Below are 23940 nucleotides of genomic sequence, written 5' to 3'. Positions count from 1 at the left end.
TTGCTCTTCCACAGCCTGGGATCGTTCTGGTTTGAGCTTTCTACGTCTCTGCTGTACTGGCCGAGATCCTGGGTAAACTGCCAACTTGTGGCACATTAACTTAGGATCTATGCCCGGCATGTCTGCGGCCTTCCATACAAAGAGGTCGACATTGTTTCTTAAGAACAGTATGAGGGACTCCTTTACGTCTCCTTTTAGGATTGCGCCAATATTAGTTATTTTTTCTGGAGTGTCTCCGATTTGGACTTTTTCGGTCTCGCCTTCAGGTTGTGGATGAAGTTCTTCTCGCCCTTGAGCTCTCCCGAGTTCAATGGTGTGGATTTTTTCTCCTTTGCCCCTGAGGTTTAGACTTTCGTTGTAACAGCGGCGTGCTGTCTTCTGATCTGCTCTTATTGTAGTGATTCCTTCTGTGGTTGGGAACTTCATGCACAGATGTGGAGTCGAGACTACTGCGCCGAGTTGATTTAGCGTTGTCCAACCTATCAAGGCATTTTAAGTTGTACTTACGTCGACTACGATGTAATCTATGTTGAGTGTCCTTGACCGATTCCCTTTTCCAAAGGTTGTGTGCAATGAGATGCATCCAAGTGGTTGAATTTGGAGTGTCTCCCAGCCCGAATAGGCTGTTCGGATATGCTCTGAGCTCTTTTTTCTCTAGGCCGAGTTTGTCGAAGGCGGTTTTGAACAGTATGTCGGCCGAGATTCCCTGGTCTATCAACATGCGGTGGAGATTAGCGTTGGCTAATATGATAGTGATGACCATGGGATTGTCATGTCCTGAGATGACGCCAGTTCCGTCCTCTTTGGTGAAGGTGATAGTGGGGAGTTCGGGTGCTCCTTCTCCTCCTTCGACATGATATACCTCATTCAGATGTCTTTGTGAGATGATTTGGAGATTCCTCCTCCCGCAAATCCTCCGTGTATCATGTGGACATGTCTCTCCGGGGTACAAGATGGTCGTTCAGTTCGTCCAACCTCTTCGTCCCTTCTTCTTTTTCTTGGCTCATCTGTTTTGCTGGCTAGGTACCGATCTAGTCTCCCCTCTCTCACTAATTTTTCTATGATGTTCTTTAAATCGAAGCACTCGTTGGTGGGATGCCAATAGATTCGATGGTATTCACAGTATTCTATCCAATTTTCTCCTCCTTTCTTGCTTTGAGTGGACGAGGTGGCGGTATCTTTTCAGTGTGGCATACTTCTCGATAGACATCTACAAGACACTCGAAGAGGGGTGTAATTGTAGTATGTCTTGATCTTTTCTCCATGCTGATCTTCTTTTTTCTTGGACTCTTTATCCTTATCTTGGGAGGAATAGGAAAATCCGGATTTTGAGGTCTCTCCTAGTCGGGAGTTTTCCTCCATGTTGATGTACTTTTCTGCTCGTTTTTGCACTTCATTCAGAGATGTGGGATGTTTTTTTGATATGGAGTGACTAAAAGGTCCCTCTCGTAGGCCATTGATGAGACCCATAATGGCTGCTTCTGTTGGTAGGTTTTGTATGTCCAAACATGCTTTGTTGAATCTTTTCATGTAGCTGCGAAAACTTTCCCGATCTCCTTGCTTGATCCCTAATAGGCTTGGGGCGTGTTTAGTTTTGTTCTTCTGGATGGAGAATCTCGCTAGAAACTTTCTGGCTAAGTCGTCAAAGCTTGAGATGGAACTCGGGGGTAGATTGTCGAACCATTTAATTGCTGTCTTCGTCAAGGTAGTCGGGAAGGCTTTGCACTGAGTTGCATCTGAGGCGTCGGTGAGATACATTCTGCTTCAGAAGTTGCTGAGATGATGGCTGGGATCTGACGTGCCATCGTATAGAGTCATGTCGGGAGGTTTGAAGTCTTTGGAGATTTTGGCCTTCATGATCTCTTTGGTGAATGGGTCTTGGTCCTTGCGGGAGCTATCTTCATGGCTGGATCGAGTAGTTTTAGATTTGAGATCGACTTCGAGCTTTAGGAGCTTGTCCTCTAATTTGCGACGTCGCCTAGCTTCCCTTCGTAGGTCTCTCTCGGCTTCCCGCTGATACTCGACCTCTTTTTCGAGTTGTTTTAGGCGATCCTGAAGTGCTTCCATGGCTCCCGTGTTTAGTGAGTTCTTGTCTTTGTTAGATTGAAAAGTATTGTCTAGTGTGACCCCAGCATTCTTATGTGGTGTTCTGTTCTCCAAATCAAAGTTGTGGTCGTTGTCAAGGTTGTCCAGCATAATGATGGGATGACTTCTAGGTCCCCGGCAACGGCGCCAATATTCCGGGGGTTACCTGAAACTATAGGTCGATCTCGGACGAGATATTCTGTACGGATCGGTGATAACGTGTCCGGCTTGTGAATGGGGGCTGGAGCAGTCGTATCTGACTTGTTGGACTGGCGATGCTGCTGATCCTTTGTCACCGGAGGGTGGTGGTACCTGCAAGGGACTCCGATGCTTAAGTTAGCAAGGGTATTAAGCAGGTATTTGTGTAGAATCAGAGAGTGAGTTATACCTGAGTGTTCCAGTGTATTTATAATGGTGAGGAGTGATAAACCCCTATTTTATGATTCATCTTGTGCTTAATTGAGTGTTTTTATCAATTCTTCACCCACTTATTCATGTAAATTGCATGGTTTTACTATTCCTTACTTATTTTATGATATATGTGAAAACATGTTTCCTATACTTTAAAAATATTAAATTTAATTATCCTTTATTACCATTCGATGCCGTGATTTGTGTGTTAAGTATTTTCAGGTTTCATAGGGCAGGAATGACTTAGAGGATAGAAAAGAAACACACAAAAATGGAAGAAAAGCACAAAAATGGAGTTTTGAAGAAAAGGGCAGCGACGCGAACGCGTGGATGACGCGGCCGCGTGCCTAGCGCAAAATGCAAATGACGCGCACGCATGGACGACGCGGACGGGTGCCTTGAGCAGAACGCAATTGACGCGAACGCGTGACCCACGCGCACGCGTGACAGACGCCACGTGCAGAAATTGCAGAAAACGTTTTCAGTGATTTCTGAATCTCTTTTGGCCCATATCCAAGTCCAGAAACACAGATTAAAGGCTATAAAATGGGGGAATCCAACACACATCATATAGATCAAGAGGCTTACACATAATTTTAGGTTTTAGATGTAGTTTTTAAAGAGAGAGGTTCTCTCCTCTCTCTTAGGATTAGGATTTAGGATTTCTTTTACTTTATGGTTATTACTTCAATTACAGGTTTAATATTTCTTTTAGTTTATTTTCTCTTCCACTATTATTTACTCTATTATTTTAATTGATATTTATCTTTTCGCTTCGATTTATGAATTTTTCCATGTTAAGATTTGAATATTCTAATTAATATAAATTGAGGTATTTCAGATTTGATTTTGCTTTATTTTATTTATGAATGCTTTTAATTTAATTTAAGATATTTTCCCCTTTTGGCTTTGTTTAAGTAATTAGTAATACTTGAGTTATAAAACTCAGTTGTTGATTGAAATTGGAATTCTTTGCTGGTTAATTTGTACTCTAATAACTCTAGTCTTCCCATAGGAGTTGACTAGGACTTGAGGATCAAATTAATTAGTCTACTTGACTTTTCTTTGTTTAGCAAGGGTTAATTAAAGTGGGAGTAGAATCCAATTATCATCACACCTGATAAGGATAACTAGGATAGGACTTCAATTTCTTATACCTTGCCAAGAGATTTTATTATTATTAATTTATTTTTCTCGTCATTTAAATTACTTGTTCCTTATTTTAAAAACCCAAAAATATCCAATTTTCCATAACCAATAATAAATCATACTTCCCTGCAATTCCCTGAGAAGAGGACCCGAGGTTTAAATACTTCGGTTATAAATTTTATTAGGTTTTGTTACTTGTGACAACCAAACTTTTGTACGAAAGGATTCTCTGTTGGTTTAGAAACTATACTTACAACGCGATTATATTTTTAAATTTCTTTACCGATAGAAAATCCGATCGTCAAAATTGGCGCCGTTGCTAGAGAATTGCGAACGTGTGCCTTATTATTGATTATTGTAAATATTTTATTTTACTTGTTTATTTGCTTTTATTTTTGTTTTTAATTTTTATTTGTTACTATGAATTCTCACCCCGATTACTTTGAGTTTGGTTCCAATGCTGTTAAAAGGAATGGAAGCTATAACAGGAACATGCATCAAGGTCAGAACAATCAGAGATGGACGAAGCCACGAGGATCTGATCAACCCTTTAGGCAGTAACACCTTCCAAGATACCATGGACCACGACCATTCCATAATGCATGCCAAGACAATAGTTATGGTGGACCCTTTCGTGACAACCAACACCCACCAAATTACTATGGTCAAGAGCCATTCCGAGGTGCATACCAAGATGATAGATATGGTGGACCCTCTTGTAATTACCGACAAGCCCCACTATATACCTATGAACCACCTCCTCAACACCACTTTGAACCACCACACTCAAAAGCCCCCTATTACCATTCACCTCCATATGAAGGAGATACTTGAAACTCTAGCAAACAGTACGAAGCATGACTTTGTACTAGAACAAGTGGAGGAAGCTGTAATTATCGAAGAAGAAGAATTGGTTGAAGATTTAGGAGACGTTGAACCCCCCATGAGAATCCAGAATTGAGGAGAATTCCGTCAAGAAATTTGTAATTGATGCTAAGGAGAAGAGTGCACAACCCCCAAAGCAGGTATCTTATGAAGAACTGGACGGAACAACTCAAGAAGTCGGTTTCCTTGATGATGAATTTCACAAGTCAAGTCCTCCTAGTAATGAACTTGCATCCGCAAGTGAATTCTTTGAGATTGAAGAATCTTCCCCAAGTGAATACGAAGATGATGCAGAGGTAGACTTTTCTCAACCTCCAACTTATGACTCGAGTGATGAGGAAGATATCGAAGACCTTGATCAAGACGTGGTTGCAGTTGAAGAAATTTGCAAGGAAGTGGAAGAATTCACAGAAGAATACAAGGGAGTAGAGCTTGCAAAACCACTGGAAACACCTGTCCCGAGGCCATTACCGCCCAATACAAACTTCAAGTGTATAAAATCCTTAGCTTTTATCTTTACTTTTCCACTTGAATACGGTTTACTTGAAACAGATGGCCAGCTTAGAGCTCCTTGCGGCTTTAAGAGCAAAAGGGAAATGGCTCGTACTCAAAGCTGGTATACAAGATTCAATGAGGTTCCACACTTCAATTTGAAGTGCAAGGATTGGTATCAAGTTCGATTGAATGGGTCTCGGAAGACATTTGGTCATCTTGGTGAGGATACAACTTCCAAACCACCCGGCTGGAAAAATATACATCGAGACAAAGGCGGGTGCAAAAGCAAGGTTTGGGATCCTGGAATCTATTCTAGCATTCAACACCCCGAGAGCCTGAGAACCTGTTTGAAACTGCTCAAGGGATTTACATGCCTTGTTTGGGACCCCGGAGGCTGTTGGAATTCCAAACACTGGTGGAGATTTTTAGATGAATTAAAGCACAAGCCACCATAGCAGGAAGCTCATCAAATGTCCAACTTAAGGACTTTAACTAAAAGTGCTAGGTGGGAGACAACCCACCATGGTATGATCGTTCCTTTCCAATTATAATTTTATTTCGTTTTGTTTGTTTTTGAGTTTTATTTTATTATATCTTCATTGAACCTGGAACTATTCATAGCATCTGAATTACCTTTGCATTTGGCATCCTACATATAAAAAAAATCACGCCACACAAGCGCGCAGGCCACGCGTGGGCGTCGATTAGAAATCGGCATAAAGATCCAACGCCCAGAAAGTTGGGCTGGAATCGTGCGGCTGGTGTGCGTTTAGCACAACTTGGCCCATGCATTCTAGTCCCCGACGCAAATGCGTCACTTGCACTACACACACTCCACGCAAAAGCGTGAGCAACGCGTACGCGTCGCATGGATTTTATGGACCCTATTAGAAACAGAGAGTTGCGCCAAAACGATGCTGGAACTGTGCATTTAGCACAATTCTCAGCGACGCGTTCGCATGCTTTACGCGTACGCGTCACTTACATTTTACCTGACTTACGCGATCGCGTCGCTGACGCGTTCGCGTCATTTCCCATTTTGCCCCAACCACGCGTTCGCGTGAACCACACGTCCGCGTGGATTCAAATACCCTAACCCCAACCCACGCAAAACCCTACCCCTTTCGCGTCCCCCAAACCCACCCCCAACCCCCTCTGCACTCTCTCTTCCTTACCCCCCCAACCACACAGTCACCACCTCCCTCACCGAACCGCCGTCATTCCGACCGCCGCGCCGCCCCCGCCGGAACCACCCCCTTCTCTTCTTCTTCCTCCTTCTCCCTTCCACTCTTCCCCCTTCGCGACACCTCTGCCCCATCGCCGAGCCGCCACCTCCGCGCCACCCACCCTCAACCGCCGGCCACCACGCCCCCAAACCCCCCTCCTCACCTCTTTTTTTTTCCTTACCCCCCTTCAACCCACACCCACCACACAGCCCCACTGCCCCCACCGGACCACCGCCGCGCCGCCTTCCACCGCCGCCGCACCACCACCGTCACCACCACAACCATACCACCTCTCTGTATCCAATTTCTATTCATACATACACACCAGGTTCCGCCGAACACCGATTCCTCTATCAGTAGCTAGTTAGTTGCATATTTTTTACTTTCCATTCAAATTAGGATAGTTAGAGATGCATGATTGTAGTGGATTTTAGGTGGTTAGGTAGCTAGGATGTGGTTAGTGGATCTAGGCCTGATAATTGCGCCGTTCTTGTTACCTGTTTTATCTATTTCGCAATTCTAAATTTGTTGTGATGATGATGATGTTCATATGTTGTTCTTTCACGTTTGATGTTGCTGTTACACTGTTCTTTAATGATCTTGCTAATTGTTAATCTTTTCAGCACTACTTAATGTCGTATGAACTGGTTTTCTTGCTGTTCATCACCCGGAAACATCCAATTTTAGCCGGAATGCTGCCCAAATTTTTTCAGCAAATTGTTTCACTCAGCTTCCATTCATGAATTGGTTTTGGCAATTTCAAGTTTTGCGCTATTTGGTTTCAAGCTAGCCCAATTCATGGATGACTGGGCTTGCATTCTCACTCTTTCTGGTTCCCGGATTACTAAATTGCTTTATTGATGATTTCTTTTTCCTTTTGTAATTTTATAAATTATCATCCATAAACTACAATTTTTGCTTGAATATGAGTTGATTGTTTTTCAAATTTGTGAATTTATTGTCACCTAGGAAATCCATTATCATGCCACTTACTTTAACTTTCTCTTTACTTACTAACTGCTCTAACTTTCTAACTTTCTCTTTATTTACTAACTGCTTTAACTTTTTAACTTCTCTTTTTACCTAACTCCTTTAACTTTCTAACTCAAGGCATGATTACTGTTTTTTCTAATTAACAAGAATTCCACATATCATATATTTTGGATTGTGATTTTTACTCTCAGACTTTTCACTTGCATACAGTCCAAAATTTTACTTACATTTGACTCATTTCATGCTTTTATTGCTCTTTTGCCTTTATGCTTATATTGATATATCCTATTTGCTTACCTGCTTTCCTGCTTTAGTTCTTAAATTATATCCTAGAATTTCTGCTTTTTAGGATGTCTGATCCCAAAAGTAAGGGAAAAGGCAAAGCAACTACAGGCAAAAGAAAAAGAGGAGAATCCTCTACCTCTATATTAGACATCCTTCATGATAATTCCTGGCATGAAAAGAACTTTACCCCGCAGGAAAAGGCCGATCAGCTCGTTCCTGCCACTGACCCAGAAAAATTTGCAAACAAATACTATGAGTTGAAGTACCCAGTTTTCGCCACTTCCAGGAACCTATACCTGGAAAGAACACTCAAAATTCTAGAAGAACTACAGCAATACACCTCAGATCAGATAAAACAAAGAGGCTGGTTCTTCTTGGAAAGGAATTTGACTGAAGTTAACTCATCCTGGGTCAGAGAATTCTACTGTAACTATTTCAAAACGACCCTGAATGCAGTCCAACTCAGAGGAAAGCAAATTCTGGTTACTGAGGAAGCCATTGAAGAAATCCTCCACCTCCTGCCTAAATCAGATCAACCGGATGGGTACCAAAAGGCTGAAGAGGATATGAGATTCATGAGATTTGACTGGGACGCAGTAAAGCAGAGAATAACCATTGATCATACTGTCCTATGGGTCATGGGCAAGAACACTGTGACCCCAAAAGGAATCAAAATTATCTATTTGAATGATGAGGCTCGGCTTTGGCAGCAGATTCTAAGTAACTACGTGATGCCGAGCACTCATGAGACAGAGGTCCCAGCTGCTATGATTACCCTCATCTGGTGTGTGATGGAGGGAAATGACTTATATCTGCCCCGCTTTATCTGGTATTACATGGCCAGAGTCCATAACAGAGGCACCCTTCATTTTCCATACTTGATCACTCAGCTTGGCCGCCGAGCTGAGGTGTCATGGGAGCTGGCCGATGAGAAGCCAACCGCCGCGGACTGCAAGATTATCCCTCACAGCAAGAAGTTTCAGGCTTTGGACTACAGACTTTCATTCCTCACTGCCTCTGCTGAGGCAGCTACATCTTGTGATGCCCCTTCTGCATCCACTGCCCCACCAGCCACCACTACACCCTCACCTGCTTCAGCGCCCATCTACCACCTTGTGTACCGCCTATTTCAGCAGCTAGACCAGATGGAGCGCCGCAACCAGCGGCGATATGAGAGATTTGAGCGTCGCAACAATCGACGCTATGAGCATTTAAAGTTGATGATCCGATCTGGCCACCATGACATCCCCTCCGAGCCTGACACACCTTCTGAGCCATCCGAGGCAGAAGCGGACGATCATGAGGAGGAGGCTGCACAGAGAGAGGCTGAGCAGGCAGAACCGGAGTAGGCTGCGCCACAGCATGAGGAGCCACATCAGATACAGCCCGCAGACCCAGAGATCCCTCTTCAGGCAGAGCCTCCACTGCAGCAGACACACTCTCCGCCACTCATCCAGACTGCAGAGCCTCAGACCACCATAGAGACACCTACTGCACACCCTTCCGGAGATAACACTTCTTCACACCCAACTTGAGTGAGCATCGTGGACGATGGTATTATTTAAGTGTGGGGAGATCGCCAACTCTGGCGAATCTTTTTGGTGAACCACTTTTCAGACTCTTTTTATCCTATTTTGCTTATTTTTCTGTATTTTTATTTTTATTTTATCTTATTTATCTTTCAGTACTTGCACATTTTTTTCTTTTGCTGTATTTTTACTTTATTTCTATATTTTGCACTTTGGTTTATATACATATCTTAGATATTTAGTTTAGTTTGCACTTTTAGCTTATTAAGTTGTGATATGGAATATATGAATTAATTAGTTTAGTTTACCTTTTTTAGCATATGATAATTTGGATTAATTGAAAATAAAAAGAGTAAACTAAAAACTTTAGTATAATAGAATCACAACAATCCACACACTATATATATATATAGCAATAAATGTGAGTTAGTTAACAACATTTCTTTAAGGAAGAACACTAAGATTTTAAGAGCCACCCTAAGATTCACATTGAGCATAATGGGAACTCTTGATTTCTACTTGCATGACATACATAACTGATATATGGTTTTTGAGCCAAAGAACACACAACCTGTGAGTTTTTGAGCTTAATTGTATGGTTACATTATTTAACCATAAATATTTTATTCTTGTGTGTTCGCCCTTCTTTTTTATTCTGGTGATCTTTACTTTGTTTCAGTCTATATGTCCAATATAGAATGTAGATATATACCAATAATGATTGAAGCTATCATTTAAATTTTCCTCACTAATCCCAAATAAGCTTACCTTTTATATCACCCTTGTTAGCCCCCCTTGAGCCTTTTAATCCCCTTCTGTTCTATAACCACATCACTAGTCTTAAGCAGAAAAACAAATTAAAAATCCCAAGTTGAATCCTTAGTTAGCTTAAGATAGGAGATTGTGTATCCACTAAGTGTGGGAAAACATGGAAACATGGGTTGATAGGAAAAGATTAATTTCTTAAGAATAATAAGAAATTTGTGAGCATGCTCATATAAAACCAAATTAAACTAAAACACCATGTGCATTGATATAGGGTAAAAAACGCATTTAAGCCAAGGAGAGAAGTTTATTACGCATATAAGCCAAACAAGAATCTGGTACAAGAATGAATCAGCCAAAGCACACTTTAATGTAATTCGAAACAACTTTATTCGAATTACATTCCTTAATAATTCGAATCAATACAGCTCGAATTATTCTAAACCATTGCGTACAAGTAATTCGAATCAACTTGGAACGAATTATAAAAGCATAATTCGAATTGTGTCGATTCGAATTAGTAGGAACACGTGAGTAGGAGGAAGTTCGAATCAAATTGATTCGAATTACTCACATTTCGAATCAAATGGTAATTCAAATTACACATTGTACAATAAGATACTAGAAAAAATACTATATAATATAAAAAAATATACTAAAAGAAGTATAAAACAAGATTGTAGTAAATTAATTTTAGTATAAAATTATTAAATATAAATTAATTTTAACTCTTATTAGTACATTGAATTAAAAATAACATATAAAAATGTACTTGTATTTATTAAATTTTAATAACATATAAAAATTTAATGACTTTTTAAATATTTTTTTAATAATAGGAGTACATTTTTATATACTTTAAATACTTTATATAAAAATGTACTTGTATTTATCATACAAAAATAAAGTGTTGTGCCAATATAATAACATTATAACATTTTAAATCAATTTTTTTCTAGTATTTTAGATTAAAAGCAGCACATGAAAAAGTATTATTGGTATTTTAAAGCTAACTTAATTAAAAAAGATAGAACTGTATTTTTTAGAATTTTATGTACATAATTAGGCTAATTTTTTTAATATTGATGTATATAAAATCCTAATTAACCTAATTATGTACATAAAATCCTAAAAAATACAGTTTTATCTTTTTTAATTAAGTTAGCTTTAAAATACCAATAATACTTTTTCATGTGCTACTTTTAATCTAAAATCCTGGAAAAAAAATGATTTAAAATGTTATAATGTTATTATATTGGCATAACACTTTATTTTTGTATTATAAATACAAGTACATTTTTATATAAAGTATTTAAAGTATATAAAAATGTACTCCTATTATAAAAAAAATATTTAAAAAGTCATTAAATTTTTATATGTTATTAAAAATTAAATAAATACAAGTACATTTTTATATGTTATTTTTAATTCAATGTACTAATAGGAGTTAAAATTAATTTATATTTAATAATTTTATACTAAAATTAATTTACTATAATCTTGTTTTATACTTCTTTTAGTATATTTTTTTTATATTATATAGTATTTTTTCTAGTATCTTATTACACAATGTGTAATTTGAATTACCATTTAATTCGAAATGTGAGTAACTCGAATCAATTTGATTCGAACTTCCTCCTACTCACGTGTTCCTACTAATTCGAATTGAGACAATTCGAATTATGCTTTTATATTTCGTTCCAAGTTGATTCGAATTACTTGTACGTAATAGTTGGAAATAATTCGAGTTGTATTGATTCGAATTATTAAGGAATGTAATTCGAATAAAGTTGTTTCGAATTACATTAAAGTGTGCTTTGGCGGATTCTTGTATCAGATTCTTGTTTGGCTTATATGCGTAATAAACTTCTCTCCTTGGCTTAAATGCGTTTTTTACCCATTGATATATGTTTATTAAAAAAATCCTTAGTTAAATAAATAAATAAGGGGACAAAAATTACCCCAATAATAAGTTTAGTAGAGAAATCAATGCACATGAAAGTAAAAATCAAAATAAAATTGGTACATGAATATGTGACATAAAAAAATTATGGGAAGACTAGGATAGTTTTAAAATTTTATAGAATATGTATATGTTAGGTGAGATCTTAGACTAATCAAGGATTCAATTTATAGCTCACTTGACCTTATATATATATATCCTTACCTTTACCTTGACCCCATTACAACCTTCAAAAAGACCTCATGATGTTTGTATGTATACATTATATATTTGTTGATCGGTTAGATGAAGAACAAAGTTTTAGAAAGCATGAATAGAAAAGAATAGAGTGATTAACCCCAAACACTGAGTGACTAGAGAGTAAACACAAATCCAGTGAGGGTTTAATAGCTCATTCCCATATATCCATATTTAAATTGTTAATTGTCTTGCAAGATTGTGAATTATTAGAACCCAACTCAATTGTGAACATGTTCTAATATGGTTTGGCCTTAATTGTACATATATGATTCCTTGAAAATATGAAGCAAATTAACCACATGTAAGCTTTATATATATATATATAGAGGTGGATAATAATTAGAATTGCATGATTCATGTAGGTAACTTGCATTTAGAATAGATTGCATTGCATAAGATTCCACCATATTACCTTTACTCTTTTCTCTTGTATTTAGCATGAGGACATGCTATTGTTTAAGTGTGGAGAGGTTGATAAACCCCTATTTTACGATTCAACTTGTGCTTAATTGAGTGTTTTTATCAATTCTTCACCCACTTATTCATGTAAATTGCATGATTTTACTATTCATTCCTCATTTTATGATATATGTGAAAACATATTTCCTATACTTTAAAAATATTAAATTTAATTATTCTTTATTACCATTTGATGCCGTGATTTGTGTGTTAAGTATTTTTAGGTTTCATAGGGTAGGAATGACTTAGAGGACAGAAAGGAAACACACAAAAATGGAAGGAAAGCACAAAAATTGAGTTTTGAAGAAAAGAGCAGCGATGCGAACGCGTGGACGACGTGGACGCGTGCCTTGAGCAGAACGCAATTGACGCGGACGCGTGACTGACGCGTACACGTGACAAGGAAAAACTCCAAATGACGCGAACGCATGACCCACGTGCACGCGTGACAGACGCCACGTGAAGAAATTGCAGAAAACGTTCCCAGCGATTTCTGAATCTCTTTTGGCCCAGATTCAAGTCCAGAAACACAGATTAAAGGCTATAAAATGGGGGAATCCAACACACATCATATAAACCAAGAGGCTTACACATAATTTTAGGTTTTAGATGTAGTTTTTAGAGAGAGAGGTTCTCTCCTCTCTTTTAGGATTATGATTTAGGATTTCTTTTACTTTATGGTTATTACTTCAATTACAGGTTCAATATTCCTTTTAGTTTATTTTCTCTTCCACTATTATTTACTCTATTATTTTAATTGATATTTATCTTTTCGCTTCGATTTATGAATTTTTCCATGTTAAGATTTGAATATTCTAATTAATATAAATTAAGGTATTTCAGATTTGATTTTGCTTTATTTTATTTATGAATGCTTTTAATTTAATTTAAGATATTTTCCCCTTTTGGCTTTGTTTAAGTAATTAGTAATACTTGAGTTATCAAACTCAGCTGTTGATTGAAATTGAAATTCTTTGCTGGTTAATTTGTACTCCAATAACTCTAGTCTTCCCATAAGAGTTGACTAGGACTTGAGGATCAAATTAATTAATCCACTTGACTTTTTTTTGTTTAGCAAGGGTTAATTAAAGTGGGAGCAGAATCCAATTATCATCACACCTAATAAGGATAACTAGGATATGACTTCAATTTCTTATACCTTGCCAAGAGATTTTATTGTTATTAATTTATTTTTCTCGTCATTTAAATTACTTATTCCTTATTTGAAAAACCCAAAAATATCCAATTTTCCATAACCAATAATAAATCATACTTCCCTGTAATTTCTTGAGAAGACGACTCGAGGTTTAAATACTTCGGTTATAAATTTTATTGGGTTTTGTTACTTGTAACAACCAAACTTTTGTACGAAAGGATTCTCTGTTGGTTTAGAAATTATACTTACAACGCGATTATATTTGTGAATTTCTTTACCGATAGAAAATCCGATCATCAAGGAGTGACTTCTTTGGAGATAAGATAATTATCTTATCTTATTTTATCTTTGAGTGAAGTCATCTTATCTTCAAGGAAACCACCTTTATCTCTATAGGCTTGGGTTGTCTTTAGATTGGGGTCGTGTTCCTCTGTTTGGGCCCTTATTGGGCTTTCCTGATGATTTGGCCGAGTTCTTAAAGAAGAAGTCGGATATTTCTGACCTGAAGAGGTCAGTTGGTTTGTCGTCGATCATCCCAAATCGAACATCTCGATCCGAACAAGAATGAACAGGTATATAAAGTTTGTTGTTTAACCCTCGTTTATTTTATTTCATCCTAAGAATTTGTGCCTTTCAACATTAAAAAAAAAATGAATTGTCTAGAAATGAACATCCATTATTATTTATCCTGGTTACAGCAATTATCTTTTGAGATAGGACCGTTTAAATGTTTTTTTCTATATGAAACTATTTTTCATTGATGTTCATCAAAATTAATTTTTTTAATCAGAATTGGAACTTTCAATACTTTGAAGGCATCTGATTCAAGTTTTTTTAAATTCTCTCTGCGCTTATTTTATCAAGGCACAACGAAGAAATTGGTTTTCTCCTCCTTCTCATTCTCTCTCTCCCTTCTCAGCTAAGTAATAAAAGCAATTGGTTTTCAAACGTCACATTTCCATGTCGAATAAACCGTACCCTCACCACTCACATCATCACTACAGTGAAAAGAAAACACTAACCCTTCAGCTTTGGCCTTTGGCTTTTGCAGAAGGTAATCAATCTCTCAGACTCTTAACAGTTAACACTCTCTCACCCCACTGTGATTTTACTACATCACCCGCTCTCCTAAACTCTCATCAATTTCCCTCTTTCCCTTTAATAAATTCAGTCAAGAAGAAGAAGAATGTGTGAAGCAGAAACTAAAATGGCCATGCCTCTCTCTAACACACCATCAAAACCCACAACCCGACCTCAATTTGTTCCATATACTCCTGAAAACCCATCTCGACCCACCCAAGAACAGGGTTCAAGAACACGAGATTACTCAACGTGCTTCAACTGTGGCAAGAAAGGTCACTGGTACAGACAATGTCCTCTTGCTCTTCACAGTAACGGTTCCTCTCCGATCCCCGATAAGATATATTGCCGCTGTGGGTACGGATTCTGCTTGGTGAAGACTTCAAAGTCTACTAAGAACTTCGGAAAGATGTTCTATGTTTGCCCAATCAAAGAGGTATGCTTCCAACCCCTTCAAATTTGTTCCTTTTCTTTGTGATTTAACTAAGCTTTGTTGTTTTTGGAGTTTAGGGGAAACAGTGTAAAGGGTTTATTGGATTCTGTAATGAACCACCTAGGGATGAAGAATACTTTGATCCTCCGCCGTATAAGTACCCTGTTTGTGAGTGCGGTGCAGGGGTTTGTGCAAAAGAGAGGGACCCCAATGCTGATAGAAAGTTCCGTTTTATTTGTCCTGTTCAACCGGTATGCATGCATGATCTTCTGTTGCTTCATTTTTGGTTTGGAGTTATTTTTTAATAGCTTTGCCCTTGATTTATGTCATTTGTGATGATGACCTCTTTTTTACTTCTTTTAGAAAACATGAAGACTTAAATGCTGTTTTGTAGTTTGTAATATTCATTTTGGTACTTATAAATGCATGATGTTGACATATTCTAGGCATATACAACACTATTACAGTTTGCAATATTCATTTTGTTCTCGAGAAAAATTTGGAAGTGGGAAGGATAGGGTGGTAGAGGCATGTTATGATCTGTAGTATACAAAAAAGGTAGCTCATATTTTATTTATCTATATCGTTTTCATGATGAGGGATTTGAAAGTGATGCTTGCTCTACTTTTGATCTTGTTGGCTGTATCTTCCTTCTCCTTGTATTGTTTTTCTAACCATCTTAATGAAGTTCTTTTATAAAAAAATCTTGGACATGGATTTCCCTAGAATATTGTTTCTTTGTAACCATAATTTTATTTATTGTAATATCTGATTGATTCAAACAGGGACATGGAAACTGTGGATTCATTGTGACAGAGGATGAACTGCGTGGTAAGCAGCGAATTAGGGGCTTGAGTGGGAGTGGTGAATTACTTGTCGATTATCCAGAAAGCATGACAGCCATGGACATTTCCGAGGCTCCCTCCTTGAACGCCATACCTGAGGTTCCACTGGGTGACGATACATCACCAAAGGCAACGCCTCCAAGACAAGTTGGTTTAAACAAATTTGAGGTTATTGATGATGATCTTGATGCAGAAGATGTGAACTGGGATGACTTTGACAAGGAAGCGGAGTCATTCCGGTCAAGATTTGCAACAGGGCTAACTTGCCGACAAAATCTTTTCGGCAACAACAGTTTCAATGATGCTATTGGTGATAATGCACCACCAACAGGTGAAAGGCACATTCACATTTTTAGGAATAATCTTGCTGCTGCTTTTCTCAGACCAAGGGGATCATTTGATTTGTTTATCTTACTTGATTCTTTACAAACTCCAAATCCTTTAAATCAAAGTCATGGTGATTGTAGAATAGTAATTGGAAAGACTTGAGACTTGCTTTTATGCCTTTCTTTTTCTTCAACAAAATTAAATGTCACCTCAAGCTACAAGTAATCAACACCATTTGTCTTGATCACAAAGATTAACTTTCGCTGTAGTAGATGAGCACCTCTTAAAAATTTTCATTAGGGATGTCGTGTGAACTTCTCGAGTCTTGATCTAATTTAAATGAAGGGTGTTTTTCAATGGGTTGGTTAGGACAGCTGAATTTTTTTACATTCCCCACGGAGCCTGGAATTCAAAAATTCCCCTAAACTCAGCCCTTTATTTGTTGCATGATCCAAAATTCCTGTTATTGTCTAAATTTTATTTGTTGATTGTGTCTCTTCTTTGAAGGCACTTTCACATCCTATGATGAGATCTCTGATTCTGAACACCCAACTGCCGGCGATAGTCCTCCTGAATGCAATCAGTCTACCATCACTAGCCTTAATGAAGATGCACAACTTTCTTCAAGAGGTAGCGATACTACGGTTTTGGGTCAGATTTCCGGAGATGATGTTATGCAAACTGAGGTTCCTGGAGGTGTTAGTGCTATGCTAACAGTGACACAAGGCACCAAACGGAAGCTAATGTCGGAGGCCGAAAGAAGAAAGAAAATGGTGTCATATATGCTTCGTGAGTTTCTCACAGAACTCGAGGACCTGGATATTCATGATCATGACTCTATTAGAGTAGCGGTGGATGGCTGTTTTAAGATATTGCAGGAGCTTGTTCTTTCTGCTGACTATAAGCTCTTTTCTGACCATGTTTGTGACTACATCAATAATGTTTCAGCCATAGCAGAAATCGACAAGTCCATGGAGAATCGCCTCACTCTGGACGAATCCAATCGAATTATCGAAGAGGAGAAAACGAAGCTTGCACAGATCCAGGAAGAAACTGTGGAGACCGAGGCAATGCTCAAAGCATGTAACTGGAAAGGGAAAATGCTTCGCGAAGAAGTCTTGCGTATGAAGGCCGAGCTCCACGAGAAGCAGAACCAACTGAAATCTTGTGAGCTGGAGAGCGCGACGATCGAGTCTCGTCTTGGTGACTTAAAGAGAAGGAGGCTGGAAGCTGACACAAAATTGAAGGGCAGAGCTGAGGAAGCTGAATCCGCAAGGAGACTGAATGAGGAGAGACAACTGAAGCAAATGGCAGCTATGGCAGCTCTGGAGAAGCTCAAGCATCAATTACAAAACTGAATATTCACTGCTATTACTCACTTTTTAATTTCTTATGAAGCGTATGTATTGTGCTCAAGTTATTAAAACTCCTATTACTTAGTTTTTATTTTCTTATCTCCCTCTATGTATATGAAGCGTGTGTATTGTGCTCAAGTTATTAACTCCTATGTCCTATCGATGTAACTGAACTGGTGGTTGTGGGTTTGGTTACTCCCACGTTTAACATGATGTCTATATTATATATTATTATACAGTTTTTAATTATTTTATTTTTCAAACAATTAGTAGGTTTTTGTGCATAAGGTTGCCAGAGTAGAAGCACGCCAACCACGCGTTCTCTTGAACAATAATGACTACTTTTTGGTCATATTTTAAAATTTAAATTTTCAATTATGTTCTTATGAATTTTTCTTCTCTAAATAACTGAATTCAATAATTCATTCATGGTAAGCGGTTTAAATAAAAAAAAAAAAAAGAGATTGCGGTTTGCTATACACTTAACACTAGGAAAAATGGAAAATTGCATAATAAATAGCTTCCAAAAATAAAATCTCACAGCTCACACGTCACAAACACTAATTAAAATAAAATAAAAAAGAAAATTCCAAACTCCAAACTTTTCTGCGTCTCACACTGTTGGATTCACTACGATCACGTTCTTATATTATTTTATTTTATTTGCATTTTTTATGTTATTAAATATTCTTTTAACTATACGCCAGAATCAAAATCCTCTTTTCTGCGATGACGACTGGCACGTTCTTCAACACATCCGGAATCGCCGGAGACGCATCTTACCATCACCGCCGGTAATAATCACTCCCTCCCTCTACGGCGGCGCCACCCTTCCCATCGAATCATAAAGCCCTCAGAGCGGGAAAAAAAAAAAAGAGAAGAAAAGTATTCAAGGCTGTTCAATTCTTTCCACCTCCCGTCGTTTACGCAATCATCGTTCCCAGTCGTCGTTTTCCGCGTTTCGTTGAATTCCCCAATTCCCACCCCGCTCCTTTTTTAAGGGGGGAAAAAAACCGATTTCCCCAATTCGCAGAAAGCGGAAGAATATGCTGCTCCCCAACCCGTGTTCCTCTTTTATTCGATCCCTAACGCTACTATTTTAATCATCGCCAATTCAATAATGGCCAAGTTGCTCCTTTAACACACTACACTACACTCACATTGGGGGAATCGAATTCCGTTAGCGTAACTAACAATTTTTTGTCTTCCAATTTTCTGGTTATGGTAACTTCTCTTGCATCGATGGGGTTGAAGCCGAAGAAGAAGAGCGAGGGCGAGGGGGCAGCAGCAGCAGCACCACCACCGCCGCGAGCGTCGAAGCGGAGCAGTAGCAACCCTCCAGTGACGATGGATCACGTGCTGCTGGCGTCACAGGAAACAAAGGAGGCACGTGAGAGTCGTATTTGCGAGATGTTCGGGTTCTTCGACAAGGAGAATTGCGGTTACCTGGAATACGCACACATCGAGGCAGGGCTTTCGGCGCTTCAGATTCCTTCGGAGTACAAGTACGCCAGGGACCTTCTGAACGCTTGTGACAAGAACAAGGATGGGAGGGTGGACTACGATGAGTTCAAGAAGTACATGGATGAGAAGGAACTTGAGCTCTACCGCATTTTTCAGGCAATCGATGTCGAGCACAATGGATCCATTCTCCCTGAGGAGCTCTGGGAGGCACTTGTTAGAGCAGGCATGTAATTCTTCTCTTTTGCTTCGTATTTTTGTATCCTTTCTCATATATATGATCTTACTTGGATTTAACATTGATGTTAACTTCAACAATATTTGAAGTGTTTACACTTTAGATTATATTGACGGTAACATTCTCTTAGCTTAAATGCTAGTGCATATATAATTATTAAAAACTACGTTTACAGCCACTAAATCAGCCATTTGTACTCCATGAAATACAAAATACACACTGAAAATGAGTTAAACAACACATGTATTTATATACAAATACCGTAGTTGATTTGGTGATTTTTTTTTTTTGTGAAGATAGTATATTTGAATTACTAATTATTGAATAGGGATATTGGTGAGCAAAAAGATATTAAAATATTCTTTGTAGAACGATTATTCAATATAAATTAATGAATAGGGATAAAGGGGGGAAAAAGATATTAAGACATTCTTAAACTACTCAAGTGACTTAGATTTAGACAAAATTTGAATATGAAGTGACTTATATTGTTGGACGGAGGGAGTAGTTATGAACTTACAATTGGTTTTATAGGCTGGATTGAAAGAGAGTCTGAGACTGGGAGACAGAGAAATGTTAAATGTACAAGGCTAAGTTATGTCCTAGTATCATGTTTAGTTTAAGATAAATATGGAGATTGAGGGGTAGATTTAGAATTTGAAAAGTTAAATGAGAGTATTTTGAAAAGAAATATTATTAAAGTTTCAGTCTTCGTCCTAGAAATTCAAGTATCCTGTTGGCGGTACTAACCGTACTATGAAATTTTAGTTCCAGGGTTACTTACCAAACACAATACTAACCCAAACACAATACTCAATCCCAATCCCCAGTTTCAGTCCTAGTCTCGAAAAACAAACGCAGCCTAAGTGTTAGATGTACAGTGTACTAAATTTTACCAAGCATGGAACTTTTCATCCATTCATGTATAGCAACACCAATAAGACTGTCTGAATCTGGTTAAAACTGCGTCACAGTTTTATGTTATAGAAAGTAAGGTATGGTTTGTTCATAGTGTATCTGCTGACATTCTTTTAAACTCATTCTCATCTTATAAGGAAATTTTTTTTTGAGCATCCAAACTACCATTCTCTGTTCATTTTGAGTTAACTCCATGTGAACAGCTTAGATGTTCATATAATATCACTCTAATGAAAAAATCTGGAAGAACACGAGAGGAATATGGTCTGTTTTATGGTTAACAAGGATTTCTTGTTTTTTAGTGTTTATGTGTTATTTTGAGTTGCAAATTGATGTCCAATTACTTAGTTGTGTTGAGTGCTTCACTTTTACTGGTTTTGATTATTCCAGGATGAATAGATTGAGAAAGAATTATGCACAACATCTAGGGCAGTAAAATTTAAGTTCACTGGTTAAAATAGTTAATAAAGTTGATACTGGTGTTTGTGTTTCCTGAAGTTCAGTAACCAGGCCCTCGTGAGGCTGCATTGATTGTTTTGTTAACACCACCTAATGATGGTTTTTGGTGCCAAGAGCACAAACAGCTCCTTTTGACTAAGTGGTTTACCTGTTTCTTGGTTCTATTATATTAAACCAGCCCGTGACTAATTACAGTAACATACTCTGATGTCAAAATATCAAAGTACCACCTCTGCATGTCATTTGATTGACACATTACAGAGTGTTAGCAATTTTATTTTTACCTGCCTTCAGTGTTTGATTGGCAAATTGCACCCTATAAGCTGTTTGATTTCTATCTTTATTGCAAATGTTGAAGCTGGCTAGCAGGTCTCTAGTTTATTTGGTTTAGTCTTGTTTATGTGTTTTAGTATTTCTTGATTTAGTGATTTTTTGTTGACTGTTTCATTCTATAAGCCACACTAGTCTCTCTATTGTAGGGATCCAGATTGATGATAAGGAGCTCGCTCGTTTTGTTGAGCGTGTAGATAAGGATAACAATGGGGTTATAACATTTGAAGAATGGCGGGATTTTCTGCTGCTTTACCCTCATGAAGCAACTATGGAGAACATTTACCATTATTTGGAGAGGATATGCATGGTTGATATTGGGGAACAAACTGTTATACCTGCAGGCATTAGTAAGCACATTCATGCAAGTAGGTATTTGATTGCAGGAGGAGTAGCTGGTGCTGCATCACGCACAGCAACAGCCCCCCTTGATCGCCTAAAGGTTGTATTGCAAGTCCAGACAACACGAGCCCGTATAATGCCAGCTGTAAAAGATATATGGAAAGAAGGTGGTTTCTTAGGATTTTTTCGAGGCAATGGCTTAAACGTTCTTAAGGTTGCCCCTGAGAGTGCCATTAGATTTTATACCTATGAGATGCTGAAGACTGCCATTGTAAATGCTAGAGGAGAAGAGGTAAAGTCAGATGTTGGAACTATGGGCCGGCTGCTAGCTGGTGGTATAGCAGGCGCTGTTGCTCAAACTGCAATATATCCCATGGATCTTGTTAAAACACGACTACAAACCCATGCTTGTGAAGGTGGAAAGATTCCTAGTCTTGGAACTCTGTCCAGAGATATATGGGTTCAAGAAGGACCACGTGCATTTTATAGGGGACTGGTTCCTTCACTTCTGGGGATTATCCCGTACGCTGGTATAGATCTTGCTGCATATGAGACCTTGAAGGATATGTCCAAGAAGTATATTCTTCATGAAGGAGGTAGAGAAATTAATTAACTAGTTCATTTGTTATGCCCTATTCCTGATGTGCCCTCCAGTTGTTTATTGAAAATCTGCTATTTTCTGCAGAACCTGGTCCTCTTGTGCAATTGGGATGTGGTACTATATCAGGAGCCCTTGGAGCGTCATGTGTTTACCCGTTGCAGGTCATCAGAACAAGGTGATCTTTCGCTGTAAACCGTCTTAAATTGTTACTTGAATATTTAATAATTAAATTAAATCACCTTGGCTCTGTATGGAAATTATATACTGACATAGCTGTTAATTTCAGAATGCAGGCTCAAAGTACTTATAGTGGAATGGGTGATGTATTCAGGAAAACCATGAAACATGAAGGGTTTAGGGGATTCTACAAAGGAATATTCCCTAACCTACTCAAAGTGGTGCCATCGGCAAGTATCACTTACTTGGTCTATGAGTCTATGAAAAAGGGTTTGGATTTGGAGTGAAGAACTCTACTCGTGCATCTGCTTCATTTGAAGATATTACTATTATTGACATGGCTGACTTTTGCAAGTGTTGGAATTGTTTTGCAATGAAGACAATGATAATGATGACAAGAATAAAGTACACAATTGATTATTAGGACAATTGTCTAAATTCATTCATATAATAGCATTGTTTTCTTCAAAATTCTTGGGAGGACGAAATTGGTTTGTCCTGCATGGTGCTTCATGAAAATAATGTGAAGCTACATATCCATTAGCACATTTTGTTGTATGATAGAGAGAGGCATACGGATCAGAGGATTCGATTTTGTAATTGTAATTTGTAATATTTAGTGGCTCATATTGATATTTTACTCTTATAATTGATTTTATTTTTATTTTTACTTTTCGCCCTTATCAGGCTAGACAGCTTATATTATACCTTTTGGATATGATCTTTGTTTGAACCTTGCGCACCCAGAATGCTTGCGCAACGAACTGTTTTTTTTTGCTCTCTGCACCTTCTATGAGTCTTGTCCTTTTGTACTCCCCTTCATATACATAGTTACACTTGACATTGTTTAGGCCAAAAAACTGTTTTATAATTATTGAATCTGTTTAAGCCGAAGAATTGTTTTATAATGCTCTAAGCAAAATTGAATTATATATTAGTTACAATTTTCTTCACGAAATAATTAATTAAAAGGACTATTAAGTGTGTTTGTGTATATATATATTGTATGATATAGAAAGGTATACGAACCTGATGATTCGATTTTGTAATTGTACCTTGTAATATTTAGTGGCTCATATTGATATCTGACTCTTATAATTGATTTTATTTGTATTTTATTCTTATTTCTTGCACTTATATAGTTAGGCTGTTTAAATTATATTCTCTCCATGTGATCCTTCTTTAAACCTTGGGTTGATGCAAGACGCAGTAGGCTTGCCTTTTTGTTCCTTGCACTTCCATGAATCTTGCCCTTTTGTACGTTGCTTTCATACTTACATAATGATGGAAAGTGATTAGGTCGAATAAGCAAAGTTGAATTATTAATTATAATTTTCTTAATGAGGTAACTAACTAAAGGGATCGCGCAAAGTGTGTGTCTATATATAAGAGAGAGAGAGAAGGGTAAAAGTAGTATTGTAACAATATTGTAACAACAATGGCCTAATTTGTAGTCTTCTTTTTTTCACAAGTTTTTTTTAGGGGGTTGTCTAAACAAACAAGAAAACAAAGCAAATTAGCAAAACTGTATCGGAGTAAATAATTTGTTGAAGATCTTCGCTTGGAGAATTTTAAATAATGTGTTTCTGATTGTCCAAAATCTCATAACGCGCCAACCAATCCGCAACTTTATTCGTCTCGCAATCAACCCACTCAAAATAAACAACCCATTGTCTGGCCAGAAGTTCCTTAATCTTTGCAACTAGATCAAAAATTTCAGATATGCCACCATA

General features: G+C 37.8%; 2 protein-coding genes across 3 annotated transcripts; both read left to right on the top strand.

Moving 5' to 3' along the window:
* Positions 1–14355: 14355 nt before the first annotated feature.
* On the top strand, positions 14356–17912 carry LOC107647323 (uncharacterized). Its single transcript, XM_021104839.2, has 4 exons — positions 14356–15157; positions 15232–15405; positions 15940–16330; positions 16834–17912. The coding sequence occupies exons 1-4, from the start codon at positions 14828–14830 to the stop codon at positions 17682–17684; spliced, it is 1746 nt and encodes a 581-aa protein (XP_020960498.2). The 5' UTR covers positions 14356–14827; the 3' UTR covers positions 17685–17912.
* A 317-nt stretch (positions 17913–18229) lies between these two features.
* Positions 18230–22853, top strand: LOC107604892 (calcium-dependent mitochondrial ATP-magnesium/phosphate carrier protein 3). Of its 2 annotated transcripts, none has more exons than XM_016306605.3 (4): positions 18230–19368; positions 21237–22025; positions 22115–22205; positions 22317–22853. In XM_016306605.3, the coding sequence occupies exons 1-4, from the start codon at positions 18903–18905 to the stop codon at positions 22492–22494; spliced, it is 1524 nt and encodes a 507-aa protein (XP_016162091.1). In that variant the 5' UTR covers positions 18230–18902; the 3' UTR covers positions 22495–22853. The 2 variants fall into 2 exon arrangements, with proteins under 2 accessions (XP_016162091.1, XP_016162092.1); XM_016306606.3 differs by having other exon boundaries at positions 18408–19368; positions 22324–22853.
* Positions 22854–23940: the final 1087 nt, after the last annotated feature.

This window comes from Arachis ipaensis, chromosome B6 (genome assembly GCF_059453495.1).
Source record: "Arachis ipaensis isolate K30076 ecotype BB chromosome B6, ASM5945349v1, whole genome shotgun sequence".
Lineage (NCBI taxonomy): Eukaryota > Viridiplantae > Streptophyta > Magnoliopsida > Fabales > Fabaceae > Arachis > Arachis ipaensis.
The sequence above is the reverse complement of the archived record's forward strand: the minus strand, read 5'-3'. Positions and strand labels throughout refer to the sequence as shown.

Bases quoted from the DNA above. Each gene is read 5' to 3' on its own strand.
- LOC107647323 (XM_021104839.2), top strand. From the start codon at position 14,828: ATGTGTGAAGCAGAAACTAAAATGGCCATGCCTCTCTCTAACACACCA. The intron at 15,406-15,939 runs GTATGCATGCAT...TGATTCAAACAG, and splicing joins TTATTTGTCCTGTTCAACCG to GGACATGGAAACTGTGGATT. The intron at 16,331-16,833 runs GTGAAAGGCACA...TCTTCTTTGAAG, and splicing joins TGATAATGCACCACCAACAG to GCACTTTCACATCCTATGAT.
- LOC107604892 (XM_016306605.3), top strand. From the start codon at position 18,903: ATGGTAACTTCTCTTGCATCGATGGGGTTGAAGCCGAAGAAGAAGAGC. The intron at 19,369-21,236 runs GCATGTAATTCT...TCTCTATTGTAG, and splicing joins GGAGGCACTTGTTAGAGCAG to GGATCCAGATTGATGATAAG. The intron at 22,206-22,316 runs GTGATCTTTCGC...TGTTAATTTCAG, and splicing joins TTGCAGGTCATCAGAACAAG to AATGCAGGCTCAAAGTACTT.